Here is an 18,464-nt window from a genome sequence, read left to right as displayed (position 1 = left end):
CAGAGACTTCAGGCAACCAGGTCCTTTGCTTCAGCCCTGAACAGTGCTGTCACTCCATCTCCAAGGCAGAGGAACTGAAACATCTGCAACAGACAACTTTGGATTCGAGTACAACACCCACAGGCTGAGTAACCGAGCATCTCTCTGAAGGGGGTTGAGCATTGAGCCTCAAAGCCCATGCTCAGGCTTCCCATCCACCTCTGCCTGAAGGCAATGGTTGGCACTAAATAGAGGCGTCCGAACCGACTCCAATTCAGCCATCTGCACCAAAGCAGCCATTTCAGACCCTCCATCCACGCCGTCAATGCCTTTAATACCACCACAAAAACTGCCTCGGCTTCCAAGCTTCTTTCGGCACCAAAGGGGCATTCAGCGCACAATAAGGAAAAACCACCTTCAACGGCAAAGCTTTCAGTGCCCAAAGCCAAGTCGGGCGGCGGTGTCGGAGGACCAAGAGCAGCCCATGCTGCTGCAGCTCTAGGAGGAGCTTGGTGCTCTATAACAGTGCCTTGCTATCTTCCCTCAGACAGGGCTGATTATCACCAAGCCACCTCCAAGGACACAAGACTTTCTTTCCTGCAAAGGAAGCTGACTTTTGAAGAGGAGCTTGCTCGAGAACCCTCTCCTTCACCCAACTAAAGCAAGCATCATGACAGGTGCACTAGACAAGCACCAGTTCATCATCTTGTACCTCTTCCTCCAACTCCACATTTTCCTCCACCACCCCCTTGTCAAACACACTCTTCAGAGGGATCACCACCCTTCTACGGTGGGGGATGGAGCCCCCTAACTTCATCTGGACTCTCTGGGAGTTCATACAGCATGAATGTGCGTAAATGCTCAGGCACTGGCGATGCTCCTTTGTCAGATAAAGAGAGCAGGAAGATTGATGCAGCAGAAGATCCCATCACTGCTCAATCTGTAAACCAGTGGAGAATCACAAACTCCATCAGACTGCTCTCACGATATGACCATGCTCACTGGGATGAGATTGAGGAGCTCCTCCAACATCTCCCAGATGAGTTCAAGAAATCTGGACACAAGCTTGTTTCGGAAGGGAAGGTAATTTCCAGCAACTCCATCCGCTTTGCTGTATACTCAGCTGACACCACAGCGTGGGGCATTAACAACAGTGTTCTGATTTGACACCATGCCTGGCTGTGTGTCTGGTTTTAAACCAGACGTACAACAGACGCATCACCATGCTCCTCTAATGAGAGAGGGAGCCCCTTGTAATCCCTTGATACATACATGGCACTGTTTGATCCAAGTGCCACGAACAACCCAGGGGATGATTATCCAACCATCTGAGGATACAGACCCAGACCCCTTCCCTGCAAAGCCATTTCCTCCTGATGATACCACCTCATATGAAAAAAATCAGCAGCAGGGCTGCTACCTTTGTAAAAGTAGAGCTGCATAGGAATCAAGAGGATGAGGACTTCCTCATGGAGGCAGTCTCCACTAACCAAAGGTCGGTGCAGTATCTTCCAATACTGAAAGCCATGCTAAGAACTGCTCCTAAAAACCTTTAAATACCCCGTAAAACCTAGAGTAGTGATAATGAGGGTTGATAAAAAGTAAAAAGCACCAACCTCCCCTCCCCCCCAAGCTTCAAGGGCCAACTTCCACCTGACTCTGGTGGGTCATGTGGTGCAAAAGCATGCAAATGTAAAGGGCACTGGCAATGCTTAGCTGCCAAATAAAGAGAGCAGAAAGATTGATGCAGCAGACAAACATGTCGCTGTGCAATGGGCAAACCAATGAAGAATCACAAAGTCTATCGGACTGCTCTTATGATATGACCATGCTCACTGGGATGAGATGGAGGAGTTCTTCTAACATCTTCCAGATGAGTTCAAGAAACGGGGACACAAGCTTGTCTCAGAATAAAAACTCATTTCCAACAACACCATCCACTGTGCCCTAGACACAGCTGACACTGCAGTGCGAGGCATTAACAACAGTGTCATCTTTTGACACCACGCCTGGCTGTGTGTCTCTGGTTTTAGACAAGAGGTACAACAGCATCTCCTTGACCTGCCTTTCAATAGGGAGCAGACCACATATTGATGAGATGCTGGAAAAAATCAAACATTTCACGGACACGGGAAAGGTGGTGGGAGCTCTCCAAAACGTCCTTATGATGGTCTCAGTATAAAGGGGGCTCCAAGACAACCTCTCCGGGGGCATCTACCTTCTACCAGAAGCAGCAGCCCAAGAAATGCCATCACAGGGCTAGTCCAGGAGAGGTTATAAGGACAGTGAATCCAAAGGCAAAGGGACCGCAGCTAAATAAGCCACCCAGCTAAGCAGTGACTCCCTATGGGTGAACTAGTCAGGGATATTTGCCTGCACTTTTTCTGCCTCTTCCACTCCTTTCATTCATAGAAGGATTTAAGAGGCATTCCACCTAGGGTGCCACCTGCTCCTTTGTGGAATCTCCACATAGTTTTCACCAGACTTTTGAGCCCTCCCGTTGAACCACTTCAGTATGCCATTTGCAGTACCTTTCCTGGAAGGCAGACTTCCTAGTGACCATCAACTCCCTCAGGCGTGTGAGTGACCTTCAGGCTCTAACCCTTTAAAAACCCTTCTTCCAAGGTCACATCAATTGGGTAGTCCTTAGGACAAACCCCAAATTTCCCCCAAGGTATGGTCTCTTCTTTCCACCACAATCAAACTATCAAACTCCCAGTGTTCCTCCTACAGCTAGAGTCATTGGTGGAGGGGGACTCTTCACACAGTAGATGTCAAAAGGGCCCACATGTATTATGTTGAAAGGACAAAACCCTTCCGTAAGACACAGTAACTCTTTATCTCTTCTTCCAAAGCACACAAAGGCCATGTGCTCTCTAAAGCATGAATTGCACAACGGCTGGTTAAAATATATGTTACTCTAAGGCCAAAGAATCTTTGCCTATCCTTCACAGACACAAGGTACCTGCAAAAAAGTGGAGGGGGTTTTATGGACTTCTTAGGCAACATCCCTATAGTTGACACCTGTAAAGCAGCTACCTGGTCTGCTCCGTACACTTTCACCAAGTATTACTGTGTGGATGTCTTAGAATGCCAATAAGCTAATGTTGGTCAGGCTGTACTGTGTACACTCTTCCACTCCTTTGCAACAACCTCTGGCTAGCCACTGATAAGGGAAGAACTGCTTTACAGTTTATGCACAGCATGTTTATCTACAGCCACACATGCCAGGAATTTCTATAGCTCCACATGCCACAAACAGATGCTTACAGGGGAACTATCTTTTTCCTTAATGTTCAAGGTGCGTGTTGGCTGTAGCACTGCTGTCTAGAAGGCACTTACAGCAGATACTGAAGAGATTAATGGGGGACAATTCAACCTACTCTTCACTACAAAAAAGCATTATGGTACTGTCCTTGGCCTGAACCAAACTTGTGGTATGCTGCACATGGCCTTGATGCCTGAAATAGGACTTGCACATGGCCTTGATACCCTTTCCTGGCCCATTAGACAGGAGGCAGCAGATGCAGGTCTCGAGTTGCAGTGTCAGCTAGACAAGAAAATCACTAGGACCACATTCCACTGAAAGCTCTAGAAATTAGAGGTCCTTGGGTTGGTTCTTTATCATCATTTAATAATGTTCTGAAGCCCAAATGATCCAAACAACACTGTTTCTAGTAGCCCTCAAGTCAGTATAGGTTTAGATTTTTAAGATCTTGTCTTGGTCAAGCATGGATAAACATAAACTATGCTTTGGCAATGAAGAGATTGGTAAATTGACATTGTGTTTGTTGTAGTTTATCCTGTTTGTGTCTCCTTTTCTAGTTTTAATACTTTTAATGAACATATGTCAGGCTCTGCAAACGTCTGGTACTAACTTTAATAGCAAAGCAGCATTCTATTTTCTTAATGTATCAAGAGGTTAGATACAGCCATAGTTCTTAATAAGTACTAGCAACTGGACAGCACACTTAGCTGAACAATACAAAGCACAGCAACCCAACAAGCACAAAGCAACAGGATGAATTTAACTGTTTTTTTAGCGACCTTTTTAACATCATTGGTCTCAATTTGTGAAAGTACGATTAATTCATTGGAAACAGGCATGGGTAGTGGGATGTGAATGACAAGAAATATTACATTATTTCCAAACGCTTTGATTTCTTTTTAATTTAAGGGGTACTTTTCAGTAGGGAGAATTTTCCAAAAAATAAAATAGTGAAGAATCAACACAGACAGTTATTCTAAGGTGAAGCCTATCTTTGATACTTGTGGAGTGATGTTGACTGTCGGTTTGGTATCATACCTCACATTCCTTAATATTAATGTTGAGCCATAAAAACAGAGCAAAGTAATTTTTCTGAGACACATGAGTAATAAATTCAAATGATGCAATACAGCAGCTATAGTTGAAGTTATGTAGTCCAGCTATCCCACCTCATCCATCCTCCCCCCATATTTGCTCAAAAGTTTATAAAGTGTCATTTGTGTCAGGCGCTGTAACACTACCATATACATTTAATAGCCAATGGAAAAATGGTCAGCTGGTGAAAAAATACAGGGCCTCATTTACGAGGCTCTAGCACCACAGCAGCGTCACTTTTAGTGATGCTCTGGTGGTGCTGTGCCATTTTCCATATTTACAAGGCAGCGTTAAGCCACTTTGCATGGCTCAACCTTGCCTTGTAAATATGGGCCCCTTGATGCAGCTTTCTGTGGCAGAGGGGCGTGCAATGGGTGTTTATGTGGACGTTCCACCGCAACACCCATTGCATTTTGATGCTGCCTCAGATTTACAACGATTCGTAAACCTGAGGCAGCTCCTGAAATTAACGCCACCCCAGGAGTGGCACTACGAGGAGAAATACTTTTATTTCTCCTTGTTTTTGCTTTTCCTCTGTGTGCTGCAGAATGCAGCACACATAGGAAGAGCAAAACATCATTAATTTTTTTTATGTGCACCTTCCTGCACGTAAACAATCATTCCCTGCAATGCAGGCACCCTTGCACTATGGTGCAAGAGTGCCTGCATTGGTGCTAGACAGCTAATTTTAGCGCCAGCTCGAGGGAAAACACAGGGTGGGTCACATTGTTTCAAATATGGTGTATCCCTGCGTTTCTGAAGTGACGCAGTGCAGTGCTGCCAGTTTTGGCACAGCCCCGCGCTGTTCCACTCATAAGTAAATGAGGCCCACAATTTCTTACTGTTCGGTCAATGCAAAGGCCCTTTTTGAATGGATCTGTTGATGAAAATTGCATTACTACACTTGAGGACCAATAGAAATGCTAATGCAAAATTGCTCAGCATCTGTGCAGACATTATCTAATCTAGCCGTCATGGCAAAATAAAGTACTCTTGTATCCTACTGCATTGCAGATGCACTTATAGCACTTCACCATGCTTTGACGTGCCTTGGAAAAGTTCCCCTAGGTTATGTTTGCTTGTAAGTTGGTGGAATTCCAGCATTGTCTTTGTGGGAGGTGTTTTGGTGTTGTATGTACTAGTAAGTGATGGACCTATCTTGTCATATGTCACTGCAGTTAAGGGAGGGATAGAACACTTAAACTTTATGGTACTGTGTCTAATTGTAACGGTGTGGGTTGCAAGTGTCGCCTTGGGAGTGTGTTGGTGTTCTGTATGTTAAGCAGCAGCTTGCATTTGTTGAATTACTGCAGCCATATAGTTGTGCTTATGTTTTGAATAAAAGGAAGGAGAGTCAGAAATAGTTGTGCATTTCATCATGTCTACCATCTTTGATAGAGAGATTTTGGTCTGGGTGTTGAGCTGCTAACTTGCTGACTCATTTGCCTTTAGTACCCTCTTTGTGGGACATTGGTTCTGACTCTTGGTGGTTTGATACTTCATCATATGTTGGGGAAGTCTTTGTTGCTTGACCTCCACATGGTCATGGATATATAGTTGTGTTTGACAGGATGGAATCCAATAATTTAGTGGTTTGCATAAAGGCAAAGGTTCCGCAGATGCGCTTCTTACCTTAAGAAAGGAAGGTCAGCGGAGGTGCACCCTCAAGTAAGAGGTTCTATTAGGATTGTATTTCGAAATTTTTTTTAAATAAAAGTTGAGCCCGAGTCATACATGGCCATATGGGCAATGCACAATGCTTTGATGAAGAAGCATCTGGTCATGGATAACCAGTCAGTCACTTGGAGAACTGGAGTGATTTAGTGGAGGTGCATGAGTTGGTTAGATGCTGTATTTTGGACTCCTTAACGTTTTGCAGTAGAAAGAGAGGGGTATACCCATGGAGTCCATTTATTTAGAACAAGGCGGACATTACAAGAGCAATGGTAGCCTTTAGCCTTTGTGGAAAACTCAGATACTAGAAGATTTGACAGTTTTCTTGGTGTGGAGACCACATCTTGTGACTTGATTCACTTCAGAGATTAATTGTAGGCCGAATCTCATGACCACTCTCAAGATTTCTTACTTTGTGAATGTTCTGTTAAATTGTCAAGTAATGCAGCTTATACTCAAATGCCTTCATCCTCCCTCCTGCCCTCCTCAATTCCAGACATGGGTTATTCACAGGCCTTTATACACAAATAAAGAATAATACAACTTACTGCCTCTTGAAATACTCTGAGAAGGTGATTTGATTTTCTTTTCTCTCACTCTTGCAGTTTGTCATTTACAAGTCTATCCATATCTCGCTCGCGCTGACTTTCTCTCTGGTTTTTTTTTCTCTCTAGCTCTCCTGCTGTCACTGTTTTTCTGTCTCTCACCTCTGTCTCACACTCTCACTCTCTCTGTTTCTCTTTCTGTTACTCAGCTTTTTTGGACTCTTTCCTGGTCTGTCTCACATACTTCCTGTTTCTTGTTGCTCTGTTTTTATGCCTGCCTCTTTACCTCTGACTTTCTGAATTTCTTTTCCTCTTTTTGTTTCTGTATCTCTCTCTATTAGTTTGCTATGCCTTTATATTTTTCTCTTTTTCTCTCCTTCTCACTTTCTTTTGCTCTAATTTATACTATTTCTGCTGATTACGAACACTCTTCTCCTCTGTCTCTTGCCCCTTCCTCGTCTTTCTCCTATTTGTACTTGATTTGTCTGTCTGGTGTTTAATTCATTACTATTGAATGTTCTTTATATGTTAGGTCCAATCAAAATACAGTGACATCTCTGCTTGGAGGCACCACACCTGCACCTCATCTCACCACTGCCGCATCTGGTGCTGGTATGTATGGAAATCTAGACATACATAAGGGGGAGATAAGAGGGAGGGTGAGAAGTGGAGAGAGGAAGAACAAGAAAGAGAGGGAAGCATACTTTTAATGCTAATTGAATGAGGGATTTTAAGAGTATGTTGAGGTGGATGCGATAAGAGAGGAGGGTGATTCATGGCTATGCATAGAGAGAAGTAGAGAGCAACAAAGGGACTGCAACAGTGAGGAAGGAGGGATACAGAAAGGGAAAGGCCAGGAAGGACACTGAAATAACAGAAGAATAAGGCAGAAAGCAGAAGGGGGGAGAAAGTAGTTGGGGGGTCATAAGTTCATAAAGAAAAAGTAAAGTGGCCAGGTAGTAGGGAGGTAGAGGGTGGGAGAATAATGCATGAGACAGTGAAAGAGCTATATGTTTATTTGCATGGACTGACTGACTGGTCCTGGCCCCTCTCCTTTCTTTTTCAGTGCCCATAGACTTGTGTTTCAACCCTTCGTGTACTGAAGTTGTATGCTGTCCTATGGAGCCCACCAGCGACTCACCCTTTTTCACCGCAACCAGTGTTCCTGCCATCACCCACCAATTACGAGCTGGTAAGAGCCAGAGAATGGATGAAATTAGAAGGAAGAGACCACAATAGGACTGGGCACAATTTGTAGAGTTGCCTGTACAAGTGGCATTGAGACTCAGACAAGTTTGTTTTCAGTGTTGGATGTTCTACAAAGTAACTGAGTCGCACAATTTAGGGGCAAATAATCTTAAGTTCACGCTTCTCCGGCGCCGTGTCCTTCTTTATGCTAAAAACATAAATGCATTGCTGTCCGAAATATAGTATCTTTCATAGATGTGCGAGCTTTGAATATTTACTGCCAAGGGAGAGGACACTCCTTATGGAAGGGAATTGCTTAAGCTGTGGTGCCAGCTTCCTGTAGTGATTAGGCAAGGGTTCACAGAAGTCAACATGGTAACCCCCGAGCTACATCATGCACAGGCATTTCAAGTTTTCATGCAGCTAAGTATACTTAAGGCCCTAATGCAAACTAAAAAGCATTGGTGAAGCCCATAGGTCTCACCGAGAGCTATTGGCTTTGTCAATGTTTTTTTAGCCATGTTGTAATGACGATTAAGCCAACCAATGTTAAGTAATAGGCAGGATCCAAGCCCTTTGTAAATTTTGTCATTAACAAACGATCTCTCCAGGGTCAGAGCATTCAGTGTCTCACACGAAACCAAATTGTCTGTGCTAAACACTTACCAGTACAAGAAATCTAAAAAGTAACCAATGCTCTGGCTTGTCCGTTCTCTCCATTAATTATGTTTTGTTTACGAACTTTGGCAAAGCTTGTATAACATGCCATATCAAGGGAATGTTTTGTATTCTTTATAGGATTTTGTTATGTGTTATACCGTAAATGATTAAGCTAAAACATATATATTTGAGGAAACCAAAACAATAACTTGTTAACTGTAAACTTGACCGTTCATAAAACCATGAAACAAAGTTTACAGGAACAGCAACATCTGACTTTGTTTATTAAATAGTATAAAATGTGAACATAATGACGTATTGTGTGACAAATTGCCAACCTAAAACCGTCTTTGCAATAATAGAGCAAAATCCCATTGTGTGATAATATGCTAGGAAGAATGACCCATGTGAGAGTCGAGTAGGCAAAGGTGTTTGTGGGCAGAACGTTCATGGTTCACATTTCCTTGAGATATCCGCACATATTCATAGGCTTTTCTTTGCATTCTGGTACTGACAGTCCTGCATATCTCAGTACATTCTCAGCACTACAAACAGTAGTAAAAAAAAAAATGATGCACTCCTCATGCACGGACTCAAGAAATCTAAACCTACTGATGGATCGTCCTACTGCATAAATATGCACCCTGGGAACTCACTCATTTAGATAAATCTAAGTTTCTCCTAAACCGCAGGTAGGATAACCAGGTGACTCCATGTCACAGTGATAACACGTCCACAGCCCTGCATATTCTTTCTACAAGCTGTTAACAGCAGCATTCGTTTAGTTGAAGAGAACCAAGATGACAAATCCCAGGGTGCACCAGTGTGTAAAATGAAGGTAGGCCCAGATTGACCAAATAGTCATGTCAGACAGTGTAGCAGTGAAAAATGCTGTGCTGCGCTGCGTTGGAAGGAGAGAGCAAGAGAACGCCATATTTACAGAAATGTGTGTCTCTCCTCCCCTCTCTCTAGTGCCGGCACTGATTTTAGCCACACACACACCTTTGTGCCATAGTGCCAGGGTATGTGCCTAAGTCTAGCATAGGTTTTGTACTAGAAGCGTACACTTTCAGTGAAAAATACTATACGTAGACACACTTTAAAACTTTTCCTACGTTGTATGTGTGCTGCACAGTGCAGCACGCATGCAAAGTCGTAAGAGAAAGGAGAAACAAAATCACGCCTGCTTTCACTTTTGGTGCAAAACCCCGTCTACTATTTTTTGTAGATATGTTTTTGCGTCAAAAGGCACTGGTGGTTGCTTGTGAACACCCATGTACCACTTATGTAGTGCCACCTTGGCTCTAAGAAATGCAAAGCAGTGCTTCTCACTGCTTTGCGTTACTTTTAGAGTACTCTGCAGCGCAAAACATGTTGCATCGATTTTCTTCACTTTTGTGATGCAAGCACAGCATTAAATCTTAGTAATATAACCCTCAGTGTCTAGAAAGATGCTTGGACCTCTGGTCATCTGAGGCTGCATCCTGCCCTTGCTGCCTCAAGGTCCAGACAGTAATACCTTCTACCGCTAGGGGCAACATTACCTTTCAATTTTATGCAGTTTTTATATAGCGCAAACTCAACCCAAAGGTATTGGAGTACTGCACATTACAGAAGGACACATACATTTTTGGTAGGCACGGGGATATTATGTGATGTGCCCAGACTCACAGGATGGTGAGCCGACGCCAAGACTCGAACCTGGTTCCTGTTGGGTCATATATATGTCACTGTGTTACCACATTTTGTTTGTCATGAGCACGTGGAATGCCGTGGGGGAAAGAGTTCTGGAACAAGAAGGTGGAGTTTGACGATTGAGAAGGGAAAGATGAGTGGACTGGTGCGGTGTGAAGTGTCTCCCCTGTCCTGCTGTTAAAGAATAAAACACTTTTTTAACCTACCTGAGGGCTGCCACCTTAATATTGGCGACGAGTGTCCCTGGTAGCAGGAAGTCCAACGTGTGATCCTGGAGCCCTGCAGACCGCTGTTCATTCTTGTGGCCTGCATACGGAGGAGTGAGGACCAGGAGAACCAAAGCTACTGTGGTTGCAGAGTTCTCGTAGTGTGAGAGGTGTCTGTAGCCAAGGTACCTAGCATTTTTGTGGTCTGTGCAGACACATTTCCTCGTTGCTAGTGGCAGCGCAAGCCCTGTCCACCATCAGCCACGCAATCCCCGTTGCTATCAGCTTCACACAGCTGACTTGAGGACTGTGAATGCACATATTACTTGTGGACGGTGGCCATCTTAGATCGATTCCTAAAGGTCTGGACCAAAGATTTATGCGTACAGCGCATTGTTCGGTGATACACTCACCAATTTGAGCCACATTGGTATCCAATCCAGTTACTGCTGCGCACACTGCAGCCATCTTCTATTGGCCCATTAAAAAAAATAAGAAGAAGAATAAAGCTCTAAGTGTGTGCTTCCCACTCGGTGATAAGCACACCAATAGCTATTTACACTTCTATGTGCTTCCCACTCGGTGATACGCATACCAATAGCTATTTACGCTTCTACATGTTGCTTCTGTGCATACACCTCATCACCCAGTGATACGCTCACCACTCAGTGCCACGTTGTAGCTTATCCTCTTACCTTTGTGCACACAGCAGCCATCTTCTGTTGGGACATCCTCTAAAGAATTTCATTTATCTATAATGCTCTAATGTGTGTGAATTCCCTCGTTGATACACACACCACTGCTACAGTCATAGTGAATTAGAATACATTGTTTACAAGTATTCCTAAGTCTAGCTGTCCATGTGGCGAACCGCGCAGTTTCAGCGATGGGCACACCATATCTTTTGCTACATTTCGTTCATACTAGTGGTGTGTGATTTTGACTTATATAAGTGGTTGAGCGACGAATCTAGTGCATCATGCATCAGTCAATTGCACCCCTTCCTGCTTTTATACATAATCCATCGGCTCCTGAGATGGATTGGGAGCAATGGAAAGAAGGTTTTGAGGCATATCTGGATGCCCTTGAAGGAGAATTGTTCACACACAAGAAAAAGTTTGCTATTTTTAAAACATGGCCTCGGCACTGACGGTCATAAAATCTTAAAACATATTCCCAAAGAGGTGGTATTTATGGAGGACGGTGAAGGTGATGGAGTTGATGAATATGCTTCAGCCATTAAGTCCTGGGATGTACGCTTTAAAGCGTGTAAGAATGTTACCTTAGAAAGAGATGCATTTTACAAGAGGGTACAAGAGTTAGGAGAGTTTCTAGTTACGTAGGCGTGTTATGTACAGAATACAAAACATTTGAAGGAGAGATGATGAGGGAACAGTTAGTAGAGAAGACTAACAACAGAAAAGCTTTATTATCCACACCAAACCTAATATTACAAAAAGCTGTGGAGATAGCTACCAGGATTGAGAGCACCGCTTCGTACATAGATTTCTGACGCAAGATTACAATCTAATTTGCAAGGTGTGTTGGCAGTTAGAAGTAAGTACAAAAAGAACAGGAAAAAGGACAAACATTAAAAGGACCATTAGAAGTGAAAAGGGTAACAAGAAGCCTCCACCTAAACGTTTAGAGTGTTATAGATGTGGTAGCACATCTCACCTAGGCAATGCCAAATCATGTCCTGCTACAGACAAAACATGCACCAAATGAATGAAAAAGGGAAACTTTGCGAGGGTTTGCCAGTCATCTGGGAAAGCGAGTGTGAGCAAGGTGCAAAGAATTGAGTCTAATAAACCGGATGATGAGAACACTCCATCTAGTGAAAAAGACACAGTATTTTCAATAAAGGATCAGATTTGAACACTCATGAGGAGGATGTGAGAGGAGTAACAGGTTAAGGAACAAGAAGATCCTTTTGCTTAGTGAGCATAAACGGGGTGAAGATTTAAAGTAATGACAGACTCTGGGTCTCCGTTCACACTTGTGAGTGAGAAGAAATGGAAAGAACTGCTTCAAGATCAAGGGATCTTTTAGATGTTTTACCATTCATCCAGTGGGTTACAGGGGTAAGCCCAATGAAGTCTAGGATAGTTTGACGCACAGTTGAGTTTGAGAGAGAGCAAATCTAGCCGTATTATGTATGTGGCAAAAGATGAAGCGTGCTTGGTAGGACTGTTCAATCAAGGCAACTTAGGAATCTTATTGGACCTTAATAATCCTGAACAAGTAGTATTAAAGAAAGATTATGTGCATATACTAGCAGTGCAAAAAAAAGCATGAGAGTTGTCATATCCTGAGGTTTTCAAAAATGAACTAGGTTTGTTCAAAGACTTCATTCATAGAATACGGATTAATAAAGGAGCCCAGTCTGTAGTTCATAAGTCTTCGGAGTTCCTTTGGCCTTATGGACAGAACTGAAAGCAGAACTTGATAAATTATGTGAAAAATAATGTAATAGACCCAGGGGAAACTCCCGATTGGGTTACACCCATTGTTCTAGCTTAACAGGTCAATGGTTCTCTGCATGTGTTGACTTGTGCAATTTAAATGAACAAATATGGGTGGGTCAGTACCCCTTACCAAACACAACAGAGAAGTTTTCAACACTCAGTGGTGGAAAAATATTCAGCTTATTACATATGATATCAGCATATCACCAAATTAATCTACATCCTGATTCTAGGCATTAGACTGCATTTATTACTCCAGAAGGATTTTTTTAATTCAAACACATATCCTTTAGGCTAGCTTCCGCCATTTTTCAGAGGATAGTGGGAAGCATGTTCAAGGGCATGGTCGGAGTGATGGCCTTCCAAGACGATGTTTTGGTCTAGGGTGAGAATCAGAAACAGCATGATGAAAGATTGAATCAGGTGCTGATTATTCTAAGGAACAAGGAGGTCACACTAAGTCCTGAAAAATGTATGAAGAACAAGTCCACATTAGAGTATTTGGGTTACAAGATATCATCTAGGGACACGGAACCTAAAACCAGTCTGGTAAAAGCCATTGAGGATTTTTGTTTACCGGATAATAAGGATCAATTGAGGTCATTCAAGGGCTTGATAGAGTTTTATGCTAAATTTGTGCCCAGTTGTGCCGAGAAAACATTCAGTATGAGGGTACTCCTCAAGAAAAATTCCAGATTTGTACGGAGTGATGAATGTGCCAGGGAGTTCAATCAAATCAAGAAGTAAATAGTGCAAGCCATACCCCTCAAACTGTTTGACACCAGGGACCAGATCATAATCATGACTGATGCCAGTCAAAAAGGTTAAGAAGCAGTGCTCATGCAGTATAAAGGGGGCGAGGATGAAGTAGTGGCATTTGTTTTCAGAAGCAACCTATTTGTTATTGAATGGGAGGCACTGGCCTGTTGGTGGGGCATAGTCTACTTTAAGCCATATCTGTGGGGTTCAGAGTTCATCATAAAGGTTAATCACAAACCTTTGACACAGTTAGTTATCACCAAGGGAGGTGAGTGAGCAATGCCCAGAATTGCCAAGTGGCAACACAGCCTCCAAGATCACAATTTAATAGTTGAATATGTGCCAGGAAAGATTTTTTTTTAGCAGATTGTTTGTCCAGATTACCTGGAAGTTCCGAAGATGAGGTCAAAGATGTATTAAAAAAGGTATTAATAATTGGCACTGAATTTGTATGTAGCCTGGAGAGTCATTCGGAAGGTGTAATATCGGAACAGGAATGGAGAAGGGAAAATTAGTTAAATTAAGGATGTCATGAAAGGCATTAGTCAAGGCTGGTGTAAGTGGAGTTCCAAGAGCGGATCTGGTATGAAATATAAACATGTGTTCGATGGCATGTGTAGCTGCAGATACACATGCTGTGCACATCCCGCCATCTGGTGTTGGGCTCGGAGTGTTACAAGTTGTTTTTCTTCGAAGAAGTCTTTTCGAGTCACGAGACCGAGGGACTCCTCCCATTTCGACTCCATTGCGCATGGGCGTCGACTCCATCTTAGGTTGTTTTTTTTCCGCCATCGGGTTCGGACGTGTTCCTTTTCGCTCCGTGTTTCGGGTCGGAAAGTTAGTTAGAATCTCGGAAAAATCGTTGGTATTGTTTGCGTTCGGTATCGGGTTAGTTACAACAGATCGACACCGAATTAAGAAGAGCTCCGGTGGCCCTTCGGGGTTTTCTTCCATCCCCGTCGGGGCCTGGTCGGCCCGGCCACGTGTCTCTTCAAGGCTGATGGAACGGACCCCATTCCGCTTCTGTCCAAAATGCCATAACAAGTATCCATATACAGATCAACATCTGGTCTATAACTTGTGTTTGTCACCAGAACACAAGGAGGATACTTGTGAGGCCTGTCGAGCGTTTCGGTCCAGGAAGACACTCAGGGACCGAAGAGCAAGAAGACTGCAAATGGTGTCGGCGCCGACAGGACAAGAGCGTTTCGAGGAGGAGGAAGAAACATTCTCCACCCAGGAGTCGGACTCTGAGGAGATCGATCCAGAGGAAACGCCGAAAACCGTGAGTAAGACGTCGAAAACAAAAACTCACGAGAAAAGCGCTAAAGCCCAGGGGACGCCACTGCCAACAGGCCATGGCTTAACCCGAAAAGTAGGTGACCGTTCATCGGCACCGAAAAAGGGCGAGCTGGTGTCGAAGTCATCCGACTCCGGTCGAGATACCGGCACACAGCAATCTCGGGCCTGAGATAGTGGCTCAGAGAAGATTCGGCACCGAGACACCGGCACCGAAACGGGTCGGCACCGAGAGAGCACGATGCCGAAAGTAAAAAAGGTTTCGTCGGAGCCGAAAAAAGCAGCCGAAAAGGTTTCGGTTCCGAAATATCCAGCCTCGGAACCGAAAACAAGTTCCTACACTGAGGAGCAAGGACTGTCCACACAAATGAAAACCCAGAGATTTGGACAGGAATTACAGGCAATAGAGCCAGATCACACACAAAGACGGCTCTTTATTCAAAAAGATACAGGGAAGATCAGCACTCTTCCTCCAGTCAAAATGAAACGCAAGCTTGCCTTCCAAGACAAAGACAAACAGCCACACACAAAGGTGGCTAAACAAGTAACACCACCACCATCCCCACATCACACTCCGCAACCATCACCGGTAGCCACTCCACCAATGATGCAATACCCAACTCATACAGGAATGAGCCAAGATGACCCTGACGCATGGGACCTTTATGACGCACCAGTGTCAGACAATAGTCCAGAATGCTATCCTGCTAAACCATCGCCACCAGAGGATAGTACAGGCTACGCACAAGTGGTGTCAAGAGCAGCTGCATTTCATAATGTCAGCCTTCATTCAGAGCCCATTGAAGACGACTTTCATTTAAATACACTGTCGTCCACACACAGCCAATATCAGAGTCTTCGTATGCTACCCGGAATGCTAAAACACTCCAAACAAGTGTTTGAGGAGCCTGTTAAAGGGAGAGCCATTACTCCAAGAGTAGATAAAAAAATATAAACCGCCACCAACAGACCCAGTGTACATTACACAACAGCTAACACCAGACTCTGTTGGAGTGGGAGCAGCGCGCAAAAGAGCCTACTCTCATACTTCAGGAGATGCACCACCTCCAGATAAAGAAAGTCGAAAATTCAATGCTGCAGGCAAAAGGGTGGCGGCACAGGCAGCAAACCAGTGGCGTATTGCAAATTCGCAAGCTTTACTAGCCAGATATGATAGGGCCCATTGGGATGAGATGCAACACCTTATTGAACATTTACCCAAGGAGTTCCAAAAGAGAGCGCAGCAAGTAGTAGAAGAAGGACAGGGTATCTCAAATAATCAGATACGGTCAGCAATGGATGCTGCAGACACAGCTGCTAGAACTGTCAACACAGCTGTAACAATAAGGAGACATGCATGGCTGCGTACATCAGGATTTAAACCAGAGATACAGCAAGCTGTGCTGAATATGCCATTCAACGGACAGCAGTTGTTTGGGCCGGAGGTGGACAGTGCGATCGAAAAACTTAAAAAAGACACTGACACGGCCAAAGCCATGGGCGCGCTCTACTCCCCACAGAGCAGAGGCACATTTCGAAAGACACAATTTCGAGGGGGGTTTCGAGGGCAAACCACAGAAGCCACAGCCTCACAAACAAAGCCCACTTACCAGAGCCAGTATCAGCGGGGAGGTTTTCGGGGACAATATAGAGGGGGACAATTTCAAAGGAACAGAGGAAAGTTCCAAAGTCCCAAAACTCCTCCAAACAAACAGTGACTTCAAGGTCACAAATCCCCAACACATAACACCTGAGGGGGGGAGACTAACCAAGTTTTACAAACATTGGGAGGAAATAACAACAGACACTTGGGTCTTAGCAATTATCCAGCATGGTTATTGCATAGAATTTATCAAATTCCCTCCAAACATTCCACCGAAAACACACAATATGTCAAAACAACATATAAATCTTCTAGGACTAGAAGTTCAAGCATTGCTCCAAAAAGAAGCAATAGAGTTAGTACCAAAACAAGAACTAAACACAGGAGTTTATTCACTGTACTTTCTGATACCCAAAAAAGACAAAACTCTAAGACCCATACTAGATCTCAGAATAGTAAATACATACATCAAATCAGACCATTTTCACATGGTTACATTACAAGAAGTAATCCCACTTCTCAAACAACAAGACTACATGACAACACTGGATATAAAGGATGCATATTTCCATATACCAATACATCCTTCACACAAGAAGTACCTAAGGTTTGTATTCCAAGGGATACATTACCAATTCAAAGTGTTGCCATTCGGAATAACAACTGCGCCAAGAGTTTTTACAAAATGTCTAGCAGTAGTAGCTGCATATATCAGAGGGCAGCAAATACATGTGTTCTCGTACCTAGACGATTGGTTAATCAAAACCAACACGCAAAAACAGTGTTCACAACACACAAATTACGTCATACAAACCCTACACAAACTAGGTTTCTCAATCAATTACTCAAAGTCACACCTTCTGCCGTGTCAAACACAGCAATACCTAGGAGCAACAATCAACACAGTAAAAGGAATTGCCACTCCAAGTCCACAAAGAGTACAAACATTCCAAAATGTCATACAAGCCATGTATCCAAACCAAAAGATACAGGTCAAATTAGTAATGAAACTCCTAGGCATGATGTCCTCATGCATAGCCATTGTCCCAAACGCAAGGTTGCACATGCGGCCCTTACAACAGTGCCTAGCATCACAGTGGTCACAGGCACAGGGTCAACTTCTAGATCTGGTGTTGATAGACCGCCAAACATACATCTCGCTTCAATGGTGGAACAGTATAAATTTAAACCAAGGGCGGCCTTTCCAAGACCCAGTGCCACAATGCGTAATAACGACAGATGCATCCATGACAGGGTGGGGAGCACACCTCAATCAGCACAGCATCCAAGGACAATGGGACATTCACCAAAAACAGTTTCATATAAACCACTTAGAACTGTTAGCGGTATTTCTAGCTCTGAAAGCATTTCAACCCATAATAACCCACAAATACACTCTTGTCAAAACAGACAACATGACAACAATGTATTACCTAAACAAACAGGGAGGAACACACTCGACACAGTTGTGTCTCCTAACACAAAAAATATGGCATTGGGCGATTCACAACCACATTCGTCTAATAGCACAATTTATTCCAGGAATTCAGAATCAATTAGCAGACAATCTCTCTCGGGATCACCAACAGATCCACGAATGGGAAATTCACCCCCAAATACTGAACAATTACTTCAGAATGTGGGGAACGCCACAAATAGATCTATTTGCAACAAAAGAAAACTCAAAATGCCAAAACTTCGCATCCAGGTACCCACAACATCAGTCTCAGGGCAATGCACTATGGATGAACTGGTCAGGGATATTTGCGTACGCTTTTCCCCCTCTCCCACTTCTTCCATATCTAATAAACAAGTTGAGTCAAAACAAACTCAAACTCATACTAATAGCACCAACATGGGCAAGGCAACCTTGGTACACAACACTACTAGACCTTTCAGTAGTACCTCATATCAAACTGCCAAACAGACCAGATCTGTTAACACAACACAAACAACAGATCAGACATCCAAATCCAGCATCGCTGAATCTAGCAATTTGGCTCCTGAAATCCTAGAATTCGGGCA

The 18,464-nt window shown here is 43.7% G+C and overlaps 1 protein-coding gene across 1 annotated transcript in view; it reads left to right on the top strand.

Annotated features, from left to right (window-relative positions):
- The window catches only part of MYRF (myelin regulatory factor), a 385,038-nt gene that overhangs the window by 286,838 nt on the left and 79,736 nt on the right, over positions 1-18,464 (top strand). The window contains exons 20-21 of the mRNA XM_069223234.1: positions 7,094-7,173; positions 7,628-7,753. Coding sequence (XP_069079335.1) covers positions 7,094-7,173; positions 7,628-7,753 — 206 coding nt within the window. The remainder of the gene's footprint in view (positions 1-7,093; positions 7,174-7,627; positions 7,754-18,464) is intronic.

Source organism: Pleurodeles waltl, chromosome 3_1 (genome assembly GCF_031143425.1).
Source record: "Pleurodeles waltl isolate 20211129_DDA chromosome 3_1, aPleWal1.hap1.20221129, whole genome shotgun sequence".
In the NCBI taxonomy this organism is placed as follows: domain Eukaryota; kingdom Metazoa; phylum Chordata; class Amphibia; order Caudata; family Salamandridae; genus Pleurodeles; species Pleurodeles waltl.
The sequence above is the reverse complement of the archived record's forward strand: the minus strand, read 5'-3'. Positions and strand labels throughout refer to the sequence as shown.